The following is a 26,224-nucleotide window of genomic DNA, read 5'->3' as shown; positions in this document are numbered from 1 at the left end:
CTATGGACCTCATTGGTATCAGAGCCTGGGAACTATGGACCTCATTGGTATCAGAGCCTGGGGACTATGGACCTCATTGGTCTCAGACTGGGAACTATGGACCTGATTGGTATCAGAGCCTGGGAACTATGGACCTCATTGGTATCAGAGCCTGGGAACTATGGACCTCATTGGTATCAGAGCCTGGGAACTATGGACCTCATTGGTATCAGAGCCTGGGGACTATGGACCTCATTGGTATCAGACTGGTAACTATGGACCTCATTGGTATCAGAGCCTGGGAACTATGGACCTCATTGGTATCAGAGCCTGGGAACTATGGACCTCATTGGTATCAGACTGGTAACTATGGACCTCATTGGTACCAGAGCCTGGTAACTATGGACCTCATTGGTACCAGACCCTGGGAACTATGGACCTCATTAGTATCAGAGCCTGGGAACTATGGACCTCATTGGTATCAGACTAGTAACTATGGACCTCATTGGTATCAGACTGGTAACTATGGACCTCATTGGTATCAGAGCCTGGGAACTATGGACCTCATTGGTATCAGAGCCTGGGAACTATGGACCTCATTGGTATCAGAGCCTGGGAACTATGGACCTCATTGGTATCAGAGCCTGGGAACTATGGACCTCATTGGTATCAGACTGGGAACTATAGACCTCATTGGTATCAGAGCCTGGGGACTATGGACCTCATTGGTATCAGAGCCTGGGGACTATGGACCTCATTGGTATCAGACCCTGGGAACTATGGACCTCATTGATATCAGAGCCTGGGGACTATAGACCTCATTGGTATCAGAGCCTGGGAACTATGGACCTCATTGGTATCAGAGCCTGGGGACTATGGACCTCATTGGTATCAGAGCCTGGGAACTATGGACCTCATTGGTCTCAGAGCCTGGTAACTATGGACCTCATTGGTCTCAGACTGGGAACTATGGACCTCATTGGTATCAGAGCCTGGGAACTATGGACCTCATTGGTATCAGAGCCTGGGAACTATGGACCTCATTGGTATCAGAGCCTGGGAACTATGGACCTCATTGGTATCAGAGCCTGGGAACTATGGACCTCATTGGTATCAGAGCCTGGGGACTATGGACCTCATTGGTATCAGACTGGTAACTATGGACCTCATTGGTATCAGAGCCTGGGAACTATGGACCTCATTGGTATCAGAGCCTGGGGACTATGGACCTCATTGGTATCAGACTGGGAACTATGGACCTCATTGGTATCAGAGCCTGGGAACTATGGACCTCATTGGTATCAGAGCCTGGGAACTATGGACCTCATTGGTATCAGAGCCTGGGAACTATAGACCCCATTGGTATCAGACTGGGAACTATGGACCTCATTGGTACCAGAGCCTGGGAACTATGGACCTCATTGGTATCAGAGCCTGGGAACTATGGACCTCATTGGTACCAGACTGGGAACTATGGACCTCATTGGTATCAGAGCCTGGGAACTATGGACCTCATTGGTATCAGATCCTGGGAACTATGGACCTCATTGGTATCAGAGCCTGGGAACTACGGACCTCATTGGTATCAGAGCCTGGGGACTATGGACCTCATTGGTATCAGACTGGGAACTATGGACCTCATTGGTATCAGAGCCTGGGAACTATGGACCTCATTGGTATCAGAGCCTGGGAACTATGGACCTCATTGGTATCAGAGCCTGGGAACTATAGACCTCATTGGTATCAGAGCCTGGGAACTATGGACCTCATTGGTATCAGAGCCTGGGGACTATGGACCTCATTGGTATCAGAGCCTGGGAACTATGGACCTCATTGGTATCAGAGCCTGGGAACTATAGACCTCATTGGTATCAGAGCCTGGGAACTATGGACCTCATTGGTATCAGGGCCTGGGAACTATGGACCTCATTGGTATCAGAGCCTGGTAACTATGGACCTCATTGGTATCAGAGCCTGGGGACTATAGACCTCATTGGTATCAGGGCCTGGGAACTATGGACCTCATTGGTATCAGAGCCTGGGAACTATAGACCTCATTGGTACCAGAGCCTGGTAACTATGGACCTCATTGGTATCAGAGCCTGGGGACTATGGACCTCATTGGTATCAGAGCCTGGGGACTATGGACCTCATTGGTATCAGAGCCTGGGGACTATGGACCTCATTGGTATCAGAGCCTGGGAACTATGGACCTCATTGGTATCAGAGCCTGGGAACTATGGACCTCATTGGTATCAGAGCCTGGGGACTATGGACCTCATTGGTATCAGAGCCTGGGAACTATGGACCTCATTGGTATCAGAGCCTGGTAACTATGGACCTCATTGGTATCAGAGCCTGGGAACTATGGACCTCATTGGTATCAGAGCCTGGGAACTATGGACCTCATTGGTATCAGAGCCTGGTAACTATGGACCTCATTGGTCTCAGACTGGGAACTATGGACCTCATTGGTATCAGAGCCTGGGAACTATGGACCTCATTGGTATCAGAGCCTGGGAACTATGGACCTCATTGGTATCAGAGCCTGGGAACTATGGACCTCATTGGTATCAGAGCCTGGGAACTATGGACCTCATTGGTATCAGAGCCTGGGAACTATGGACCTCATTGGTATCAGAGCCTGGTAACTATGGACCTCATTGGTCTCAGACTGGGAACTATGGACCTCATTGGTATCAGAGCCTGGGAACTATGGACCTCATTGGTATCAGATCCTGGGGACTATGGACCTCATTGGTATCAGAGCCTGGGAACTATGGACCTCATTGGTATCAGAGCCTGGTAACTATGGACCTCATTGGTATCAGAGCCTGGGAACTATGGACCTCATTGGTATCAGAGCCTGGGAACTATGGACCTCATTGGTATCAGAGCCTGGGAACTATGGACCTCATTGGTATCAGAGCCTGGGAACTATGGACCTCATTGGTATCAGAGCCTGGGAACTATGGACCTCATTGGTATCAGACTGGTAACTATGGACCTCATTGGTATCAGAGCCTGGGAACTATGGACCTCATTGGTATCAGAGCCTGGGAACTATGGACCTCATTGGTATCAGAGCCTGGGGACTATGGACCTCATTGTATCAGAGCCTGGGGACTATGGACCTCATTGGTATCAGAGCCTGGGGACTATGGACCTCATTGGTATCAGAGCCTGGGAACTATGGACCTCATTGGTATCAGAGCCTGGGGACTATAGACCTCATTGGTATCAGGGCCTGGGAACTATGGACCTCATTGGTATCAGAGCCTGGGAACTATAGACCTCATTGGTACCAGAGCCTGGTAACTATGGACCTCATTGGTATCAGAGCCTGGGGACTATGGACCTCATTGGTATCAGAGCCTGGGGACTATGGACCTCATTGGTATCAGAGCCTGGGGACTATGGACCTCATTGGTATCAGAGCCTGGGGACTATGGACCTCATTGGTATCAGAGCCTGGGAACTATGGACCTCATTGGTATCAGAGCCTGGGAACTATGGACCTCATTGGTATCAGAGCCTGGGGACTATGGACCTCATTGGTATCAGAGCCTGGGAACTATGGACCTCATTGGTATCAGAGCCTGGTAACTATGGACCTCATTGGTATCAGAGCCTGGGAACTATGGACCTCATTGGTATCAGAGCCTGGGAACTATGGACCTCATTGGTATAAGAGCCTGGGAACTATGGACCTCATTGGTATCAGAGCCTGGGAACTATGGACCTCATTGGTCTCAGACTGGGAACTATGGACCTCATTGGTCTCAGAGCCTGGGAACTATGGACCTCATTGGTATCAGAGCCTGGGAACTATGGACCTCATTGGTATCAGAGCCTGGGGACTATGGACCTCATTGGTATCAGAGCCTGGGAACTATGGACCTCATTGGTATCAGAGCCTGGGGACTATGGACCTCATTGGTATCAGAGCCTGGTAACTATGGACCTCATTGGTATCAGACTGGTAACTATGGACCTCATTGGTATCAGAGCCTGGGAACTATGGACCTCATTGGTATCAGAGCCTGGGAACTATGGACCTCATTGGTATCAGACTGGGAACTATGGACCTCATTGGTTTCAGACTGGGAACTATAGACCTCATTGGTATCAGAGCCTGGGAACTATGGACCTCATTGGTATCAGAGCCTGGGGACTATGGACCTCATTGGTATCAGAGCCTGGGAACTATGGACCTCATTGGTATCAGAGCCTGGGAACTATGGACCTCATTGGTATCAGACTGGTAACTATGGACCTCATTGGTATCAGAGCCTGGGAACTATGGACCTCATTGGTATCAGATCCTGGGAACTATGGACCTCATTGGTATCAGAGCCTGGTAACTATGGACCTCATTGGTATCAGAGCCTGGGAACTATGGACCTCATTGGTCTCAGACTGGGAACTATGGACCTCATTGGTACCAGAGCCTGGGAACTATGGACCTTATTGGTATCAGAGCCTGGGGACTATGGACCTCATTGGTATCAGAGCCTGGGAACTATGGACCTCATTGGTATCAGAGCCTGGGAACTATGGACCTCATTAGTATCAGAGCCTGGTAACTATGGACCTCATTGGTCTCAGAATGGGAACTATGGACCTCATTGGTACCAGAGCCTGGGAACTATGGACCTCATTGGTATCAGAGCCTGGGGACTATGGACCTCATTGGTATCAGAGCCTGGGAACTATGGACCTCATTGGTATCAGAGCCTGGGAACTATGGACCTCATTGGTATCAGAGCCTGGGAACTATGGACCTCATTGGTCTCAGACTGGGAACTATGGACCTCATTGGTACCAGAGCCTGGGAACTATGGACCTTATTGGTATCAGAGCCTGGGGACTATGGACCTCATTGGTATCAGAGCCTGGGAACTATGGACCTCATTGGTATCAGAGCCTGGGAACTATGGACCTCATTGGTATCAGAGCCTGGGAACTATGGACCTCATTGGTCTCAGACTGGGAACTATGGACCTCATCCAAAGCATTGTGATTGCTCCAGCATGTCATTCCTCCCACAGAGCTAAATAGTTCCTGTACTCACTGATATGTCGAAGACCTCCGTGACGTCGTCCAGCAGCTGTACCCGGATGGAGACCTGTCGTCCTGGGGGAGTGGTTGGGAGTCGCTGGCCTGGTTCCAGGGTAGACAGCCCTAAACTCTCTGGGATCCCCAGCCTCTGGCCAGCCACCGCCCTGTCCCCTGGTTCCACCATGGTGCCTCAGTCAGCAGAATCAGCCTCTCTACTACCCTCACACACCTGAGGACAGACAGGGAGACACAGGATCCACTCTGAAAACAAGGACATATCTGAAGACGGAAGTTTTCCCATATTGTAACGGTTTTCCTCCTCCTCTTCATCAAAACTTCCGAGCAGGGATCGAACCAAAATGCAGCTGAGTTTGTAGACATGATTTATTAACGAAAAAACACGAACTCGACAAATAAACTAACAAAACAAATAAACGGTGAAGACAGATCTGAACGACGGACTCACAAAACACACGAGAACGCACGAACAGGGAAAAAAGCCTACACATAAAAAACACTGGACAAACAAACCGAAACCAGTCCCGTGTGGCGTAACTACATACACAAACACAGGAGACAATCACCCACAACGAACACTGTGAAAACACCTACCTAAATATGACTCTTAATTAGAGGAACGCCAAACACCTGCCTCTAATTAAGAGCCATACCAGGCAACCCATAAACCAACATAGAAACAGAAAACATAGAATGCCCACCCAAACTCACGTCCTGACCAACTAACACATATAACAAACTAACAGAAATAGGTCAGGAACGTGACACATATAGAGCTATTAGCAGGGCTATTCAGGTAGATTTAGTGTCTCAAACCAGGGAGGTATTTAACATTCTATTAGCAGGGCTATTCAGGTTGATTTAGTGTCTCAAACCAGGGGGTTTATTAACATTCTATTAGCAGGGCTATTCAGGTTGATTTAGTGTCTCAAACCAGGGAGGTAATTAACATTCTATTAGCAGGGCTATTCAAGTAGATTTAGTGTCTCAAACCAGGGAGGTAATTAACATTCTATTAGCAGGGCTATTCAGGTTGATTTAGTGTCTCAAACCAGGGGGGTAATTAACATTCTATTAGCAGGGCTATTCAGGTAGATTTAGTGTCTCAAAACAGGGAGTTTATTAACATTCTATTAGCAGGGCTATTCAGGTAGATTTAGTGTCTCAAACCAGGGAGGTAATTAACATTCTATTAGCAGGGCTATTCAGGTTGATTTAGTGTCTCAAACCAGGGGGTTTATTAACATTCTATTAGCAGGGCTATTCAGGTTGATTTAGTGACTCAAACCAGGGAGTTAATTAACATTCTATTAGCAGGGCTATTCGGGTAGATTTAGTGTCTCAAACCAGGGAGGTAATTAACATTCTATTAGCAGGGCTATTCAGGTTGATTTAGTGTCTCAAACCAGGGAGGTAATTAACATTCTATTAGCAGGGCTATTCAAGTAGATTTAGTGTCTCAAACCAGGGAGTTAATTAACATTCTATTAGCAGGGCTATTCACGTTGATTTAGTGTCTCAAACCAGGGAGTTTATTAACATTCTATTAGCAGGGCTATTCAGGGTGATTTAGTGTCTCAAACCAGGGAGTTAATTAACATTCTATTAACAGGGCTATTCAGGTAGATTTAGTGTCTCAAACCAGGGAGGTAATTAACATTCTATTAACAGGGCTATTCAGGTAGATTTAGTGTCTCAAACCAGGGAGGTAATTAACATTCTATTAGCAGGGCTATTCAGGTTGAGTTAGTGTCTCAAACCAGGGAGTTTATTAACATTATATTAGCAGGGCTATTCGGGTTGATTTAGTGTCTCAAACCAGGGAGGTAATTAACATTCTATTAGTAGGGCTATTCAGGTTGATTTAGTGTCTCAAACCAGGGAGGTAATTAACATTCTATTAGCAGGGCTATTCAGGTAGATTTAGTGTCTCAAACCAGGGGGTTTATTAACATTCTATTAGCAGGGCTATTCAGGTAGATTTAGTGTCTCAAACCAGGGAGTTTATTACATGAGCGGACGGAGACAGAGAACAGAGACCCAGCCTGAGCGGACGGAGACAGAGAACAGAGACCCAGCCTGAGGGGACAGAGACAGAGAACAGAGACCCATCCTGAGCGGGCAGAGACAGAGAACAGAGACCCAGCCTGAGCGGAAGGAGACAAAGAACAGAGACCCAGCCTGAGCGGACAGAGACAAACAGAGACCCAGCCTGAGTGGACAGAGACAAAGAACAGAGACCCAGCCGGAGCGGACGGAGACAGAGAACAGAGACCCAGCCTGAGCAGACGGAGACAGAGACAGAGAACAGAGACCCAGCCTGAGCGGACGGAGACAGAGAAAAGAGACCCAGCCTGAGCGGACGGAGACAGAGAACAGAGACCCAGCCTGAGAGGACGGAGACAGAGAACAGAGACCCAGCCTGAGTGGACGGAGACAGAGAACAGAGACCCAGACTGAGCAGCAAGGCTGTGGCCTATTTCCAGAACAGACACAGGTTGCCATGGGAATAGAGAAATACGAATGAACCAGGCCAGATACCGTCTGTCTAACAGTATGAACCAGGCCAGATACTGTCTGTCTAACAGTATGAACCAGGCCAGATACTGTCTGTCTAACAGTATGAACCAGGCCAGATACTGTCTGTCTAACAGTATGAACCAGGCCAGATACTGTCTGTCTAACAGGATGAACCAGGCCAGATACTGTCTGTCTAACAGTATGAACCAGGCCAGATACTGTCTGTCTAACAGGATGAACCAGGCCAGATACTGTCTGTCTAACAGTATGAACCAGGCCAGATACCGTCTGTCTAACAGTATGAACCAGGCCAGATACCGTCTGTCTAACAGGATGAACCAGGCCAGATACCGTCTGTCTAACAGTATGAGCCAGGCCAGATACCGTCTGTCTAACAGGATGAACCAGGCCAGATACTGTCTGTCTAACAGTATGAACCAGGCCAGATACTGTCTGTCTAACAGTATGAACCAGGCCAGATACCGTCTGTCTAACAGGATGAACCAGGCCAGATACTGTCTGTCTAACAGTATGAACCAGGCCAGATACTGTCTGTCTAACAGTATGAACCAGGCCAGATAATGTCTGTCTAGCAGTATGAACCAGGCCAGATACTGTCTGTCTAACAGGATGAACCAGGCCAGATACTGTCTGTCTAACAGGATGAACCAGGCCAGATACCGTCTGTCTAACAGGATGAACCAGGCCAGATACTGTCTGTCTAACAGTATGAACCAGGCCAGATACTGTCTGTCTAACAGTATGAACCAGGCCAGATACTGTCTGTCTAACAGTATGAACCAGGCCAGATACCGTCTGTCTAACAGTATGAACCAGGCCAGATACCGTCTGTCTAACAGTATGAACCAGGCCAGATACCGTCTGTCTAACAGTATGAACCAGGCCAGATACCGTCTGTCTAACAGGATGAACCAGGCCAGATACCGTCTGTCTAACAGTATGAAACAGGCCAGATACCGTCTGTCTAACAGTATAAACCAGGCCAGATACTGTCTGTCTAACAGGATGAACCAGGCCAGATACCGTCTGTCTAACAGGATGAACCAGGCCAGATACCGTCTGTCTAACAGTATGAACCAGGCCAGATTCCGTCTGTCTAACAGTATAAACCAGGCCAGATACTGTCTGTCTAACAGGATGAACCAGGCCAGATACCGTCTGTCTAACAGGATGAACCAGGCCAGATACTGTCTGTCTAACAGGATGAACCAGGCCAGATACTGTCTGTCTAACAGGATGAACCAGGCCAGATACTGTCTGTCTAACAGTATGAACCAGGCCAGATACTGTCTGTCTAACAGGATGAACCAGGCCAGATAATGTCTGTCTAACAGTATGAACCAGGCCAGATACCGTCTGTCTAACAGTATGAACCAGGACAGATACCGTCTGTCTAACAGTATGAACCAGGACAGATACCGTCTGTCTAACAGTATGAACCAGGCCAGATACTGTCTGTCTAACAGTATAAACCAGGCCAGATACTGTCTGTCTAACAGGATGAACCAGGCCAGATACTGTCTGTCTAACAGGATGAACCAGGCCAGATACTGTCTGTCTAACAGTATGAACCAGGCCAGATACTGTCTGTCTAACAGGATGAACCAGGCCAGATAATGTCTGTCTAACAGTATGAACCAGGCCAGATACTGTCTGTCTAACAGTATGAACCAGGCCAGATACCGTCTGTCTAACAGTATGAACCAGGCCAGATACCGTCTGTCTAACAGTATGAACCAGGCCAGATACCGTCTGTCTAACAGTATGAACCAGGCCAGATACTGTCTGTCTAACAGGATGAACCAGGCCAGATACTGTCTGTCTAACAGGATGAACCAGGCCAGATACCGTCTGTCTAACAGTATGAACCAGGCCAGATACCGTCTGTCTAACAGGATGAACCAGGCCAGATACCGTCTGTCTAACAGGATGAACCAGGCCAGATACTGTCTGTCTAACAGTATGAACCAGGCCAGATACTGTCTGTCTAACAGTATGAACCAGGCCAGATACCGTCTGTCTAACAGGATGAACAAGGCCAGATACTGTCTGTCTAACAGTATGAACCAGGCCAGATACTGTCTGTCTAACAGGATGAACCAGGCCAGATACTGTCTGTCTAACAGGATGAACCAGGCCAGATACCGTCTGTCTAACTGTATGAACCAGGCCAGATACTGTCTGTCTAACAGTATGAACCAGGCCAGATACTGTCTGTCTAACAGTATGAACCAGGCCAGATACTGTCTGTCTAACAGTATGAACCAGGCCAGATACTGTCTGTCTAACAGGATGAACCAGGCCAGATACTGTCTGTCTAACAGTATAAACCAGGCCAGATACAGGACTTCCCTGTCTAAACCAGGCCAGATAGGGGACTTCCCTGTCTAAACCAGGCCAGATAGGGGACTTCCCTGTCTAAACCAGGCCAGATAGGGGACTTCCCTGTCTAAACCAGGCCAGATAGGGGACTTCCCTGTCTAAACCAGGCCAGATAGGGGACTTCCCTGTCTAAACCAGGCCAGATAGGGGACTTCCCTGTCTAAACCAGGCCAGATAGGGGACTTCCCTGTCTAAACCAGGCCAGATACAGTACTTCCCTGTCTAAAGCAGGCCAGATACAGTACTTCCCTGTCTAAACCAGGCCAGATAGAGTACTTCCCTGTCTAAACCAGGCCAGATATGGGACTTCCCTGTCTAAAGCAGGCCAGATACAGTACTTCCCTGTCTAAACCAGGCCAGATAGGGGACTTCCCTGTCTAAACCAGGCCAGATAGGGGACTTCCCTGTCTAAACCAGGCCAGATAGGGGACTTCCCTGTCTAAACCAAGCCAGAAACAGTACTTCCCTGTCTAAACCAGGCCAGATAGGGGACTTCCCTGTCTAAACCAAGCCAGATACAATACTTCCCTGTCTAAACCAGGCCAGATAGGGGACTTCCCTGTCTAAACCAGGCCAGATAGGGGACTTCCCTGTCTAAACCAGGCCAGATAGAGTACTTCCCTGTCTAAACCAGGCCAGATAGGGGACTTCCCTGTCTAAACCAGGCCAAATAGGGGACTTCCCTGTCTAAACCAGGCCAGATACAGTACTTCCCTGTTTAAACCAGGCCAAATAGAGGACTTGTCTTTCTGAATCAGAGAGCACTTCATCTGAGTGAACCCCAGTGACCTAATAGCTAACACAGCAACATTTCAGCCAGCTTGCAGGAGAGTCACTAGACTCCTCCATGACGATGACATAAGTCTAGAAAACCAAATGGTGTTTTAGCTGGGGACAGACTAAAGCAGAGAGTAACGCTGATATAGACAGACACAGAGGGATTAAAGGAGGTTGAATGATGAGACAGCACATACCCCTGTCCCTCAGGCTATCCTCCTCAACGTCAGTGGAACCACAGTCCTCAGGCTATCCTCCTCAACGTCAGTGGAACCACAGTCCTCAGGCTATCCTCCTCAACGTCAGTGGAACCACAGTCCTCAGGCTATCCTCCTCAACGTCAGTGGAACCACAGTCCTCAGGCTATCCTCCTCAACGTCAGTGGAACCACAGTCCTCAGGCTATCCTCCTCCACGTCAGTGGAACCAGTCCTCAGGCTATCCTCCTCAACGTCAGTGGAACCACAGTCCTCAGGCTATCCTCCTCAACGTCAGTGGAACCACAGTCCTCAGGCTATCCTCCTCCACGTCAGTGGAACCAGTCCTCAGGCTATCCTCCTCAACGTCAGTGGAACCACAGCCCTCAGGCTATCCTCCTCAACGTCAGTGGAACCACAGCCCTCAGGCTCCGTTTGGTAGAGCACCGTACTGTCTACAGAACACAACACAAATGGACCCGCTCCGTTTGGTAGAGCACCGTACTGTCTACAGAACACAACACAAATGGACCCGCTCCGTTCGGTAGAGCACCGTACTGTCTACAGAACACAACACAAATGGACCCGCTCCGTTTGGTAGAGCACCGTACTGTCTACAGAACACAACACAAATGGACCCATCTCCGTTTGGTAGAGCACCGTACTGTCTACAGAACACAACACAAATGGACCCGCTCCGTTTGGTAGAGCACCGTACTGTCTACAGAACACAACACAAATGGACCCATCTCCGTTTGGTAGAGCACCGTACTGTCTACAGAACACAACACAAATGGACCCGCTCCGTTTGGTAGAGCACCGTACTGTCTACAGAACACAACACAAATGGACCCGTCTCCGTTTGGTAGAGCACCGTACTGTCTAACAGAACAAAACACAAATGGACCGTCTCCGTTTGGTAGAGCACCGTACTGTCTACAGAACACAACACAAATGGACCCGTCTCCGTTTGGTAGAGCACCGTACTGTCTAACAGAACAAAACACAAATGGACCGTCTCCGTTTGGTAGAGCACCGTACTGTCTACAGAACACAACACAAATGGACCCGTCTCCGTTTGGTAGAGCACCGTACTGTCTACAGAACACAACACAAATGGACCCGTCTCCGTTTGGTAGAGCACCGTACTGTCTACAGAACACAACACAAATGGACCCATCTCCGTTTGGTAGAGCACCGTACTGTCTACAGAACACAACACAAATGGACCCATCTCCGTTTGGTAGAGCACCGTACTGTCTACAGAACACAACACAAATGGACCGTCTCCGTTTGGTAGAGCACCGTACTGTCTACAGAACACAACACAAATGGACCCGTCTCCGTTTGGTAGAGCACCGTACTGTCTACAGAACACAACACAAATGGACCCGTCTCCGTTTGGTAGAGCACCGTACTGTCTACAGAACACAACACAAATGGACCCGTCTCCGTTTGGTAGAGCACCGTACTGTCTACAGAACACAACACAAATGGACCCGTCTCCGTTTGGTAGAGCACCGTACTGTCTACAGAACACAACACAAATGGACCGTCTCCGTTTGGTAGAGCACCGTACTGTCTACAGAACACAACACAAATGGACTCGTCTCCGTTTGGTAGAGCACCGTACTGTCTACAGAACACAACACAAATGGACCCGTCTCCGTTTGGTAGAGCACCGTACTGTCTACAGAACACAACACAAATGGACCCGCTCCGTTTGGTAGAGCACCGTACTGTCTACAGAACACAACACAAATGGACCCGCTCCGTTTGGTAGAGCACCGTACTGTCTACAGAACAAAACACAAATGGACCCATCTCCGTTTGGTAGAGCACCGTACTGTCTACAGAACACAACACAAATGGACCCGTCTCCGTTTGGTAGAGCACCGTACTGTCTACAGAACACAACACAAATGGACCCGTCTCCGTTTGGTAGAGCACCGTACTGTCTACAGAACACAACACAAATGGACCCGCTCCGTTTGGTAGAGCACCGTACTGTCTACAGAACACAACACAAATGGACCCGTCTCCGTTTGGTAGAGCACCGTACTGTCTACAGAACACATCACAAATGGACCCGCTCCGTTTGGTAGAGCACCGTACTGTCTACAGAACACATCACAAATGGACCCGTCTCCGTTTGGTAGAGCACCGTACTGTCTAACAGAACACAACACAAATGGACCCGTCTCCGTTTGGTAGAGCACCGTACCGTCTACAGAACACAACACAAATGGACCCGTCTCCGTTTGGTAGAGCACCGTACTGTCTACAGAACACAACATTCCAAAGCAGTGAGGTCATCAATCTCAGACCAGACCAGACATGACCGGGCTGGATTCATCTCATCCTAAACAAGTTCCTTCCAACGTTCTCCTGCTGACTGATCTAAAGACTAAATAGGTGACAGCATCATAGGTTGAGGGATTTGACAGACGACAGAACAGCATACCACCTTCCTAGAAGAATAGCAGTATTTCAGCTACAGTAGATCCCCAGAGATACATCAGTATTTCAGCTACAGTAGATCCCAGAGATAAATCAGTATTTCAGCTACAGTAGATCCCCAGAGATACATCAGTATTTCAGCTACAGTAGATCCCAGAGATAAATCAGTATTTCAGCTACAGTAGATCCCCAGAGATACATCAGTATTTCAGCTACAGTAGATCCCAGAGATACATCAGTATTTCAGCTACAGTAGATCACAGAGATACATCAGTATTTCAGCTACAGTAGATCCCAGAGATACATCAGTATTTCAGCTACAGTAGATCACAGAGATACATCAGTATTTCAGCTACAGTAGATCCCCAGAGATAAGTCAGTATTTCAGCTACAGTAGATCCCCAGAGATAAATCAGTATTTCAGCTACAGTAGATCCCCAGAGATACATCAGCATTTCAGCTACAGTAGATCCCCAGAGATACATCAGTATTTCAGCTACAGTAGATCCCCAGAGATACATCAGTATTTCAGCTACAGTAGATCCCCAGAGATACATCAGTATTTCAGCTACAGTAGATCCCAGAGATAAGTCAGTATTTCAGCTACAGTAGATCCCCAGAGATAAATCAGTATTTCAGCTACAGTAGATCCCAGAGATAAGTCAGTATTTCAGCTACAGTAGATCCCCAGAGATACATCAGTATTTCAGGTACAGTAGATCCCCAGAGATACATCAGTATTTCAGCTACAGTAGATCCCCAGAGATAAGTCAGTATTTCAGCTACAGTAGATCCCCAGAGATAAAGCAGTATTTCAGCTACAGTAGATCCCCAGAGATACATCAGTATTTCAGCTACAGTAGATCCCCAGAGATACATCAGTATTTCAGCTACAGTAGATCCCCAGAGATACATCAGTATTTCAGCTACAGTAGATCCCCAGAGATACATCAGTATTTCAGGTACAGTAGATCCCCAGAGATAAATCAGTATTTCAGCTACAGTAGATCCCCATACATAAATCAGTATTTCAGCTACAGTAGATCCCCAGAGATACATCAGTATTTCAGCTACAGTAGATCCCCATACATAAATCAGTATTTCAGCTACAGTAGATCCCCAGAGATACATCAGTATTTCAGCTACAGTAGATCCCCAGAGATAAATCAGTATTTCAGCTACAGTAGATCCCCAGAGATACATCAGTATTTCAGCTACAGTAGATCCCCAGAGATACATCAGTATTTCAGCTACAGTAGATCCCCAGAGATACATCAGTATTTCAGCTACAGTAGATCCCAGAGATAAGTCAGTATTTCAGCTACAGTAGATCCCAGAGATAAATCAGTATTTCAGCTACAGTAGATCCCCAGAGATACATCAGTATTTCAGGTACAGTAGATCCCAGAGATAAGTCAGTATTTCAGCTACAGTAGATCCCCAGAGATACATCAGCATTTCAGGTACAGTAGATCCCCAGAGATACATCGGTATTTCAGCTACAGTAGATCCCCAGAGATACATCGGTATTTCAGCTACAGTAGATCCCCATACATAAGTCAGTATTTCAGCTACAGTAGATCCCCATACATAAATCAGTATTTCAGCTACAGTAGATCCCCAGAGATAAGTCAGTATTTCAGCTACAGTAGATCCCAGAGATAAGTCAGTATTTCAGCTACAGTAGATCCCCAGAGATACATCAGTATTTCAGCTACAGTAGATCCCCAGAGATAAGTCAGTATTTCAGCTACAGTAGATCCCAGAGATAAGTCAGTATTTCAGCTACAGTAGATCCCCAGAGATAAATCAGTATTTCAGCTACAGTAGATCCCCAGAGATAAGTCAGTATTTCAGCTACAGTAGATCCCAGAGATAAATCAGTATTTCAGCTACAGTAGATCCCCAGAGATACATCGGTATTTCAGCTACAGTAGATCCCCAGAGATAAGTCAGTATTTCAGCTACAGTAGATCCCAGAGATAAATCAGTATTTCAGCTACAGTAGATCCCCAGAGATACATCGGTATTTCAGCTACAGTAGATCCCCAGAGATACATCGGTATTTCAGCTACAGTAGATCCCCATACATAAGTCAGTATTTCAGCTACAGTAGATCCCCAGAGATAAGTCAGTATTTCAGCTACAGTAGATCCCCAGAGATAAGTCAGTATTTCAGCTACAGTAGATCCCCAGAGATAAATCAGTATTTCAGCTACAGTAGATCCCCAGAGATAAGTCAGTATTTCAGCTACAGTAGATCCCCAGAGATAAGTCAGTATTTCAGCTACAGTAGATCCCAGAGATAAGTCAGTATTTCAGCTACAGTAGATCCCCAGAGATACATCAGTATTTCAGCTACAGTAGATCCCCATAGATAAGTCAGTATTTCAGCTACAGTAGATCCCAGAGATAAGTCAGTATTTCAGCTACAGTAGATCCCCAGAGATAAATCAGTATTTCAGCTACAGTAGATCCCCAGAGATAAATCAGTATTTCAGCTACAGTAGATCCCCAGAGATAAATCAGTATTTCAGCTACAGTAGATCCCCAGAGATAAATCAGTATTTCAGCTACAGTAGATCCCCAGAGATAAGTCAGTATTTCAGCTACAGTAGATCCCCAGAGATAAATCAGTATTTCAGCTACAGTAGATCCCCAGAGATAAGTCAGTATTTCAGCTACAGTAGATCCCAGAGATAAATCAGTATTTCAGCTACAGTAGATCCCCAGAGATAAGTCAGTATTTCAGCTACAGTAGATCCCAGAGATAAATCAGTATTTCAGCTACAGTAGATCCCCAGAGATAAATCAGTATTTCAGCTACAGTAGATCCCCAGAGATAAATCAGTATTTAAGGAGGGTCTACAGCAACACCTAGATCTGTCCCCAACCAAGGAGGGCCTAGAGCAGCACCTAGATCTGTCCCCAACCAAGGAGGGCCTACAGCAGCACCTAGATCTGTCCCCAACCAAGGAAGGCCTACAGCAGCACCTAGATCTGTCCCCAACCAAGGAGGGTCTACAGCAGCACCTAGATCTGTCCCCGACCAAGGAGGGCCTACAGCAGCACCTAGATCTGTCCCCAACCAAGGAGGGTCTACAGCAGCACCTAGATCTCTCCCCAACCAAGGAGGGCCTACAGCAGCATCTAGATCTGTCCCCAACCAAGGAGGGCCTACAGCAGCACCTAGACCTGTCCCCAACCAAGGAGGGCCTACAGCAGCACCTAGATCTGTCCCCAACCAAGGAGGATCTACAGCAGCACCTAGATCTGTCCCCAACCAAGGAGGGCCTACAGCAGCACCTAGATCTGTCCCCAACCAAGGAGGGTCTACAGCAGCACCTAGATCTGTCCCCGACCAAGGAGGGTCTACAGCAGCACCTAGATCTCTCCCCAACCAAGGAGGGCCTACAGCAGCACCTAGATCTGTCCCCAACCAAGGAGGGTCTACAGCAGCACCTAGATCTGTCACCAACCAAGGAGGGCCTACAGCAGCACCTAGATCTGTCCCCAACCAAGGAGGGTCTACAGCAGCACCTAGATCTGTCTCCAACCAAGGAGGGCCTACAGCAGCACCTAGATCTGTCCCCAACCAAGGAGGGTCTACAGCAGCACCTACATCTGTCCCCAACCAAGGAGGGCCTACAGCAGCACCTAGATCTCTCCCCAACCAAGGAGGGCCTACAGCAACACCTAGATCTGTCCCCAACCAAGGAGGGCCTACAGCACCTAGATCTGTCACCAACCAAGGAGGGCCTACAGCAGCACCTAGATCTGTCCCCAACCAAGGAGGGTCTACAGCAGCACCTAGATCTGTCCCCAACCAAGGAGGGTCTACAGCAGCAACCTAGATCTGTCCCCAACCAAGGATGGTCTACAGCAGCACCTAGATCTGTCCCCAACCAAGGAGGGCCTACAGCAGCACCTAGATCTGTCCCCAACCAAGGAGGGCCTACAGCAGCACCTAGATCTGTCCCCAACCAAGGAGGGTCTACAGCAGCACCTAGATCTGTCACCAACCAAGGAGGGTCTTCAACACAGATTCTGTCAGACCTGGGCGCTAAATCAGTAAATCTCAGCCAGACTAAACCAGGCATTCAGAGCATCAACACCACTAAACCAGGCATTCAGAGCATCAACACCACTAAACCAGGCATTCAGAGCATCAACACCACTAAACCAGGCATTCAGAGCATCAACACCACTAAACCAGGCATTCAGAGCATCAACACCACTAAACCAGGCATTCAGAGCATCAACACCACTAAACCAGGCATTCAGAGCATCAACACCACTAAACCAGGCATTCAGAGCATCAACACCATTAAACCAGGCAGAGCATCAACACCATTAAACCAGGCATTCAGAGCATCAACACCACTAAACCAGGCATTCAGAGCATCAACACCACTAAACCAGGCAGAGCATCAACAACACTAAACCAGGCATTCAGAGCATCAACACCACTAAACCAGGCAGAGCATCAACACCACTAAACCAGGCATTCAGAGCATCAACACCACTAAACCAGGCATTCAGAGCATCAACACCACTAAACCAGGCATTCAGAGCATCAACACCACTAAACCAGGCAGAGCATCAACACCACTAAACCAGGCATTCAGAGCATCAACACCACTAAACCAGGCATTCAGAGCATCAACACCACTAAACCAGGCATTCAGAGCATCAACACCACTAAACCAGGCATTCAGAGCATCAACACCACTAAACCAGGCAGAGCATCAACACCACTAAACCAGGCAGAGCATCAACACCACTAAACCAGGCAGAGCATCAACACCACTAAACCAGGCAGAGCATCAACACCACTAAACCAGGCATTCAGAGCATCAACACCACTAAACCAGGCATTCAGAGCATCAACACCACTAAACCAGGCAGAGCATCAACACCACTAAACCAGGCATTCAGAGCATCAACACCACTAAACCAGGCATTCAGAGCATCAACACCACTAAACCAGGCATTCAGAGCATCAACACCACTAAACCAGGCAGAGCATCAACACCACTAAACCAGGCATTCAGAGCATCAACACCACTAAACCAGGCAGAGCATCAACACCACTAAACCAGGCAGAGCATCAACACCACTAAACCAGGCAGAGCATCAACACCACTAAACCAGGCATTCAGAGCATCAACACCACTAAACCAGGCAGAGCATCAACACCACTAAACCAGGCATTCAGAGCATCAACACCACTAAACCAGGCAGAGCATCAACACCACTAAACCAGGCAGAGCATCAACACCACTAAACCAGGCATTCAGAGCATCAACACCACTAAACCAGGCATTCAGAGCATCAACACCACTAAACCAGGCATTCAGAGCATCAACACCACTAAACCAGGCATTCAGAGCATCAACACCACTAAACCAGGCATTCAGAGCATCAACACCACTAAACCAGGCAGAGCATCAACACCACTAAACCAGGCAGAGCATCAACACCACTAAACCAGGCATTCAGAGCATCAACACCACTAAACCAGGCATTCAGAGCATCAACACCACTAAACCAGGCAGAGCATCAACACCACTAAACCAGGCAGAGCATCAACACCACTAAACCAGGCATTCAGAGCATCAACACCACTAAACCAGGCATTCAGAGCATCAACACCACTAAACCAGGCATTCAGAGCATCAACACCACTAAACCAGGCATTCAGAGCATCAACACCACTAAACCAGGCATTCAGAGCATCAACACCACTAAACCAGGCATTCAGAGCATCAAAACCACTAAACCAGGCAGAGCATCAACACCACTAAACCAGGCAGAGCATCAACACCACTAAACCAGGCAGAGCATCAACACCACTAAACCAGTCATTCAGAGCATCAACACCACTAAACCAGGCATTCAGAGCATCAACACCACTAAACCAGGCAGAGCATCAACACCACTAAACCAGGCATTCAGAGCATCAACACCACTAAACCAGGCATTCAGAGCATCAACACCACTAAACCAGGCAGAGCATCAACACCACTAAACCAGGCATTCAGACCATCAACACCACTAAACCAGGCATTCAGAGCATCAACACCACTAAACCAGGCAGAGCATCAACACCACTAAACCAGGCATTCAGAGCATCAACACCACTAAACCAGGCATTCAGAGCATCAACACCACTAAACCAGGCATTCAGAGCATCAACACCACTAAACCAGGCAGAGCATCAACACCACTAAACCAGGCAGAGCATCAACACCACTAAACCAGGCAGAGCATCAACACCACTAAACCAGGCATTCAGAGCATCAACACCACTAAACCAGGCATTCAGAGCATCAACACCACTAAACCAGGCATTCAGAGCATCAACACCACTAAACCAGGCATTCAGAGCATCAACACCACTAAACCAGGCATTCAGAGCATCAACACCACTAAACCAGGCAGAGCATCAACACCACTAAACCAGGCAGAGCATCAACACCACTAAACCAGGCAGAGCATCAACACCACTAAACCAGGCAGAGCATCAACACCACTAAACCAGGCATTCAGAGCATCAACACCACTAAACCAGGCAGAGCATCAAAACCACTAAACCAGGCATTCAGAGCATCAACACCACTACACCAGGCAGAGCATCAACACCACTAAACCAGGCAGAGCATCAACACCACTAAACCAGGCAGAGCATCAACACCACTAAACCAGGCAGAGCATCAACACCACTAAACCAGGCAGAGCATCAACACCACTAAACCAGGCATTCAGAGCATCAACACCACTAAACCAGGCAGAGCATCAAAACCACTAAACCAGGCATTCAGATCATCAACACCACTAAACCAGGCATTCAGAGCATCAACACCACTAAACCAGGCATTCAGAGCATCAACACCACTAAACCAGGCATTCAGAGCATCAACACCACTAAACCAGGCATTCAGAGCATCAACACCACTAAACCAGGCATTCAGAGCATCAACACCACTAAACCAGGCATTCAGAGCATCAACACCACTAAACCAGGCAGAACATCAACACCACTAAACCAGGCATTCAGAGCATCAACACCACTAAACCAGGCATTCAGAGCATCAACACCACTAAACCAGGCATTCAGAGCATCAACACCACTAAACCAGGCATTCAGAGCATCAACACCACTAAACCAGGCATTCAGAGCATCAACACCACTAAACCAGGCATTCAGAGCATCAACAACACTAAACCAGGCATTCAGAGCATCAACACCACTAAACCAGGCATTCAGAGCATCAACACCACTAAACCAGGCATTCAGAGCATCAACACCACTAAACCAGGCATTCAGAGCATCAACACCACTAAACCAGGCATTCAGAGCATCAACACCACTAAACCAGGCATTCAGAGCATCAACACCACTAAACCAGGCATTCAGAGCATCAACACCACTAAACCTGGCATTCGGAGCATCAACACCACTAAACCAGGCATTCAGAGCATCAACACCACTAAACCAGGCATTCAGAGCATCAAAACCACTAAACCAGGCATTCAGAGCATCAACACCACTAAACCAGGCAGAGCATCAACACCACTAAACCAGGCATTCAGAGCATCAACACCACTAAACCAGGCATTCAGAGCATCAACACCATTAAACCAGGCAGAGCATCAACACCACTAAACCAGTCATTCAGAGCATCAACACCACTAAACCAGGCATTCAGAGCATCAACACCACTAAACCAGGCAGAGCATCAACACCACTAAACCAGGCAGAGCATCAACACCACTAAAACAGGCATTCAGAGCATCAACACCACTAAACCAGGCAGAGCATCAACACCACTAAACCAGGCATTCAGAGCATCAACACCACTAAACCAGGCATTCAGAGCATCAACACCACTAAACCAGGCATTCAGAGCATCAACACCACTAAACCAGGCAGAGCATCAACACCACTAAACCAGGCAGAGCATCAACACCACTAAACCAGGCATTCAGAGCATCAACACCACTAAACCAGGCAGAGCATCAACACCACTAAACCAGGCATTCAGAGCATCAACACCACTAAACCAGGCATTCAGAGCATCAACACCACTAAACCAGGCAGAGCATCAACACCACTAAACCAGGCAGAGCATCAAAACCACTAAACCAGGCATTCAGACCATCAACACCACTAAACCAGGCATTCAGACCATCAACACCACTAAACCAGGCATTCAGAGCATCAACACCACTAAACCAGGCATTCAGAGCATCAACACCACTAAACCAGGCAGAGCATCAACACCACTAAACCAGGCATTCAGAGCATCAACACCACTAAACCTGGCATTCGGAGCATCAACACCACTAAACCAGGCATTCAGAGCATCAACACCACTAAACCAGGCATTCAGAGCATCAAAACCACTAAACCAGGCATTCAGAGCATCAACACCACTAAACCAGGCAGAGCATCAACACCACTAAACCAGGCATTCAGAGCATCAACACCACTAAACCAGGCATTCAGAGCATCAACACCATTAAACCAGGCAGAGCATCAACACCACTAAACCAGTCATTCAGAGCATCAACACCACTAAACCAGGCATTCAGAGCATCAACACCACTAAACCAGGCAGAGCATCAACACCACTAAACCAGGCAGAGCATCAACACCACTAAAACAGGCATTCAGAGCATCAACACCACTAAACCAGGCAGAGCATCAACACCACTAAACCAGGCATTCAGAGCATCAACACCACTAAACCAGGCATTCAGAGCATCAACACCACTAAACCAGGCATTCAGAGCATCAACACCACTAAACCAGGCAGAGCATCAACACCACTAAACCAGGCAGAGCATCAACACCACTAAACCAGGCATTCAGAGCATCAACACCACTAAACCAGGCAGAGCATCAACACCACTAAACCAGGCATTCAGAGCATCAACACCACTAAACCAGGCATTCAGAGCATCAACACCACTAAACCAGGCAGAGCATCAACACCACTAAACCAGGCAGAGCATCAAAACCACTAAACCAGGCATTCAGACCATCAACACCACTAAACCAGGCATTCAGACCATCAACACCACTAAACCAGGCATTCAGAGCATCAACACCACTAAACCAGGCATTCAGAGCATCAACACCACTAAACCAGGCAGAGCATCAACACCACTAAACCAGGCATTCAGAGCATCAACACCACTAAACCAGGCAGAGCATCAACACCACTAAACCAGGCATTCAGAGCATCAACACCACTAAACCAGGCATTCAGAGCATCAACACCACTAAACCAGGCAGAGCATCAACACCACTAAACCAGGCATTCAGAGCATCAACACCACTAAACCAGGCATTCAGAGCATCAACACCACTAAACCAGGCATTCAGAGCATCAACACCACTAAACCAGGCATTCAGAGCATCAACACCACTAAACCAGGCATTCAGAGCATCAACACCACTAAACCAGGCAGAACATCAACACCACTAAACCAGGCATTCAGAGCATCAACACCACTAAACCAGGCATTCAGAGCATCAACACCACTAAACCAGGCAGAGCATCAACACCACTAAACCAGGCATTCAGAGCATCAACAACACTAAAACAGGCATTCAGAGCATCAACACCACTAAACCACTAAACCAGGCATTCAGAGCATCAACACCACTAAACCAGGCATTCAGAGCATCAACACCACTAAACCAGGCATTCAGAGCATCAACACCACTAAACCAGGCATTCAGAGCATCAACACCACTAAACCAGGCATTCAGAGCATCAACACCACTAAACCAGGCATTCAGAGCATCAACACCACTAAACCAGGCATTCAGAGCATCAACAACACTAAACCAGGCAGAGCATCAACACCACTAAACCAGGCATTCAGAGCATCAACACCACTAAACCAGGCATTCAGAGCATCAACACCACTAAACCAGGCATTCAGAGCATCAACACCACTAAACCAGGCATTCAGAGCATCAACACCACTAAACCAGGCAGAGCATCAACACCACTAAACCAGGCATTCAGAGCATCAACACCACTAAACCAGGCATTCAGAGCATCAACACCACTAAACCAGGCATTCAGAGCATCAACACCACTAAACCAGGCAGAGCATCAACACCACTAAACCAGGCATTCAGAGCATCAACACCACTAAACCAGGCATTCAGAGCATCAACACCACTAAACCAGGCAGAGCATCAACACCACTAAACCAGGCAGAGCATCAACACCACTAAACCAGGCATTCAGAGCATCAACACCACTAAACCACTAAACCAGGCATTCAGAGCATCAACACCACTAAACCAGGCAGAGCATCAACACCACTAAACCAGGCAGAGCATCAACACCACTAAACCAGGCATTCAGAGCATCAACACCACTAAACCAGGCATTCAGAGCATCAACACCACTAAACCAGGCAGAGCATCAACACCACTAAACCAGGCAGAGCATCAACACCACTAAACCAGGCATTCAGAGCATCAACACCACTAAACCAGGCATTCAGAGCATCAACACCACTAAACCAGGCAGAGCATCAACACCACTAAACCAGGCATTCAGAGCATCAACACCACTAAACCAGGCATTCAGAGCATCAACACCACTAAACCAGGCAGAGCATCAACACCACTAAACCAGGCATTCAGAGCATCAACACCACTAAACCAGACAGAGCATCAACACCACTAAACCAGGCAGAGCATCAACACCACTAAACCAGGCAGAGCATCAACACCACTAAACCAGGCAGAGCATCAACACCACTAAACCAGGCAGAGCATCAACACCACTAAACCAGGCAGAGCATCAACACCACTAAACCAGGCAGAGCATCAACACCACTAAACCAGGCAGAGCATCAACACCACTAAACCAGGCAGAGCATCAACACCACTAAACCAGGCAGAGCATCAACACCACTAAACCAGGCATTCAGAGCATCAACACCACTAAACCAGGCAGAGCATCAACACCACTAAACCAGGCATTCAGAGCATCAACACCACTAAACCAGGCATTCAGAGCATCAACACCACTAAACCAGGCATTCAGAGCATCAACACCACTAAACCAGGCAGAGCATCAACACCACTAAACCAGGCAGAGCATCAACACCACTAAACCAGGCAGAGCATCAACACCACTAAACCAGGCATTCAGAGCATCAACACCACTAAACCAGGCAGAGCATCAACACCACTAAACCAGGCCTTCAGAGCATCAACACCACTAAACCAGGCATTCAGAGCATCAACACCACTAAACCAGGCATTCAGAGCATCAACACCACTAAACCAGGCAGAGCATCAACACCACTAAACCAGGCATTCAGAGCATCAACACCACTAAACCAGGCAGAGCATCAACACCACTAAACCAGGCATTCAGAGCATCAACACCACTAAACCAGGCATTCAGAGCATCAACACCACTAAACCAGGCATTCAGAGCATCAACACCACTAAACCAGGCATTCAGAGCATCAACACCACTAAACCAGGCAGAGCATCAACACCACTAAACCAGGCATTCAGAGCATCAACACCACTAAACCAGGCATTCAGAGCATCAACACCACTAAACCAGGCATTCAGAGCATCAACACCACTAAACCAGGCAGAGCATCAACACCACTAAACCAGGCATTCAGAGCATCAACACCACTAAACCAGGCAGAGCATCAACACCACTAAACCAGGCATTCAGAGCATCAACACCACTAAACCAGGCATTCAGAGCATCAACACCACTAAACCAGGCATTCAGAGCATCAACACCACTAAACCAGGCAGAGCATCAACACCACTAAACCAGACAGAGCATCAACACCACTAAACCAGACAGAGCATCAACACCACTAAACCAGACAGAGCATCAACACCACTAAACCAGACAGAGCATCAACACCACTAAACCAGACAGAGCATCAACACCACTAAACCAGACAGAGCATCAACACCACTAAACCAGGCAGAGCATCAACACCACTAAACCAGACAGAGCATCAACACCACTAAACCAGACAGAGCATCAACACCACTAAACCAGGCAGAGCATCAACACCACTAAACCAGGCAGAGCATCAACACCACTAAACCAGGCAGAGCATCAACACCACTAAACCAGGCATTCAGAGCATCAACACCACTAAACCAGGCAGAGCATCAACACCACTAAACCAGGCAGAGCATCAACACCACTAAACCAGGCATTCAGAGCATCAACACCACTAAACCAGGCATTCAGAGCATCAACACCACTAAACCAGGCAGAGCATCAACACCACTAAACCAGGCAGAGCATCAACACCACTAAACCAGGCAGAGCATCAACACCACTAAACCAGGCATTCAGAGCGTCAACACCACTAAACCACTAAACCAGACATTCAGAGCAGAATTCAGATGATACCCAATAATGACTAAAATCCTGAAAATAGACGCTTAATTCTACAACCACCTAAAAGGAAGCGATTCCCAAACCTTCCATAACAAAAGGCATCACCTACAGAGAGATGAACCTGGAGAAGAGTCCCCTCAGCAAGCTGGTCCTGGGGCTCTGTTCACAAACACACCCCACAGAGCCATCACCTACAGAGAGATGAACCTGGAGAAGAGTCCCCTCAGCAAGCTGGTCCTGGGGCTCTGTTCACAAACACACCCCACAGAGCCATCACCTACAGAGAGATGAACCTGGAGAAGAGTCCCCTCAGCAAGCTGGTCCTGGGGCTCTGTTCACAAACACAAACAGACCCCACAGAGCCCCAGGACAGCAACAC

At 47.8% G+C, this 26,224-nt stretch overlaps 1 protein-coding gene across 5 annotated transcripts in view; it reads right to left on the bottom strand.

The window, feature by feature from the left end:
* Window positions 1–26,224, bottom strand: part of LOC129840540 (FERM, ARHGEF and pleckstrin domain-containing protein 1-like) — a 181,541-nt gene that overhangs the window by 142,949 nt on the left and 12,368 nt on the right. For all 5 annotated transcript variants that reach the window (XM_055908476.1, XM_055908477.1, XM_055908479.1 and 2 more), the window contains exon 2: window positions 5,054–5,269. In XM_055908476.1, the coding sequence (XP_055764451.1) occupies window positions 5,054–5,224 (171 nt within the window). In that variant the 5' untranslated portion in view covers window positions 5,225–5,269. The remainder of the gene's footprint in view (window positions 1–5,053; window positions 5,270–26,224) is intronic.

This window comes from Salvelinus fontinalis, chromosome 41 (assembly GCF_029448725.1).
Source record: "Salvelinus fontinalis isolate EN_2023a chromosome 41, ASM2944872v1, whole genome shotgun sequence".
Taxonomy (NCBI): Eukaryota; Metazoa; Chordata; class Actinopteri; order Salmoniformes; family Salmonidae; genus Salvelinus; species Salvelinus fontinalis.
The sequence above is the reverse complement of the archived record's forward strand: the minus strand, read 5'-3'. Positions and strand labels throughout refer to the sequence as shown.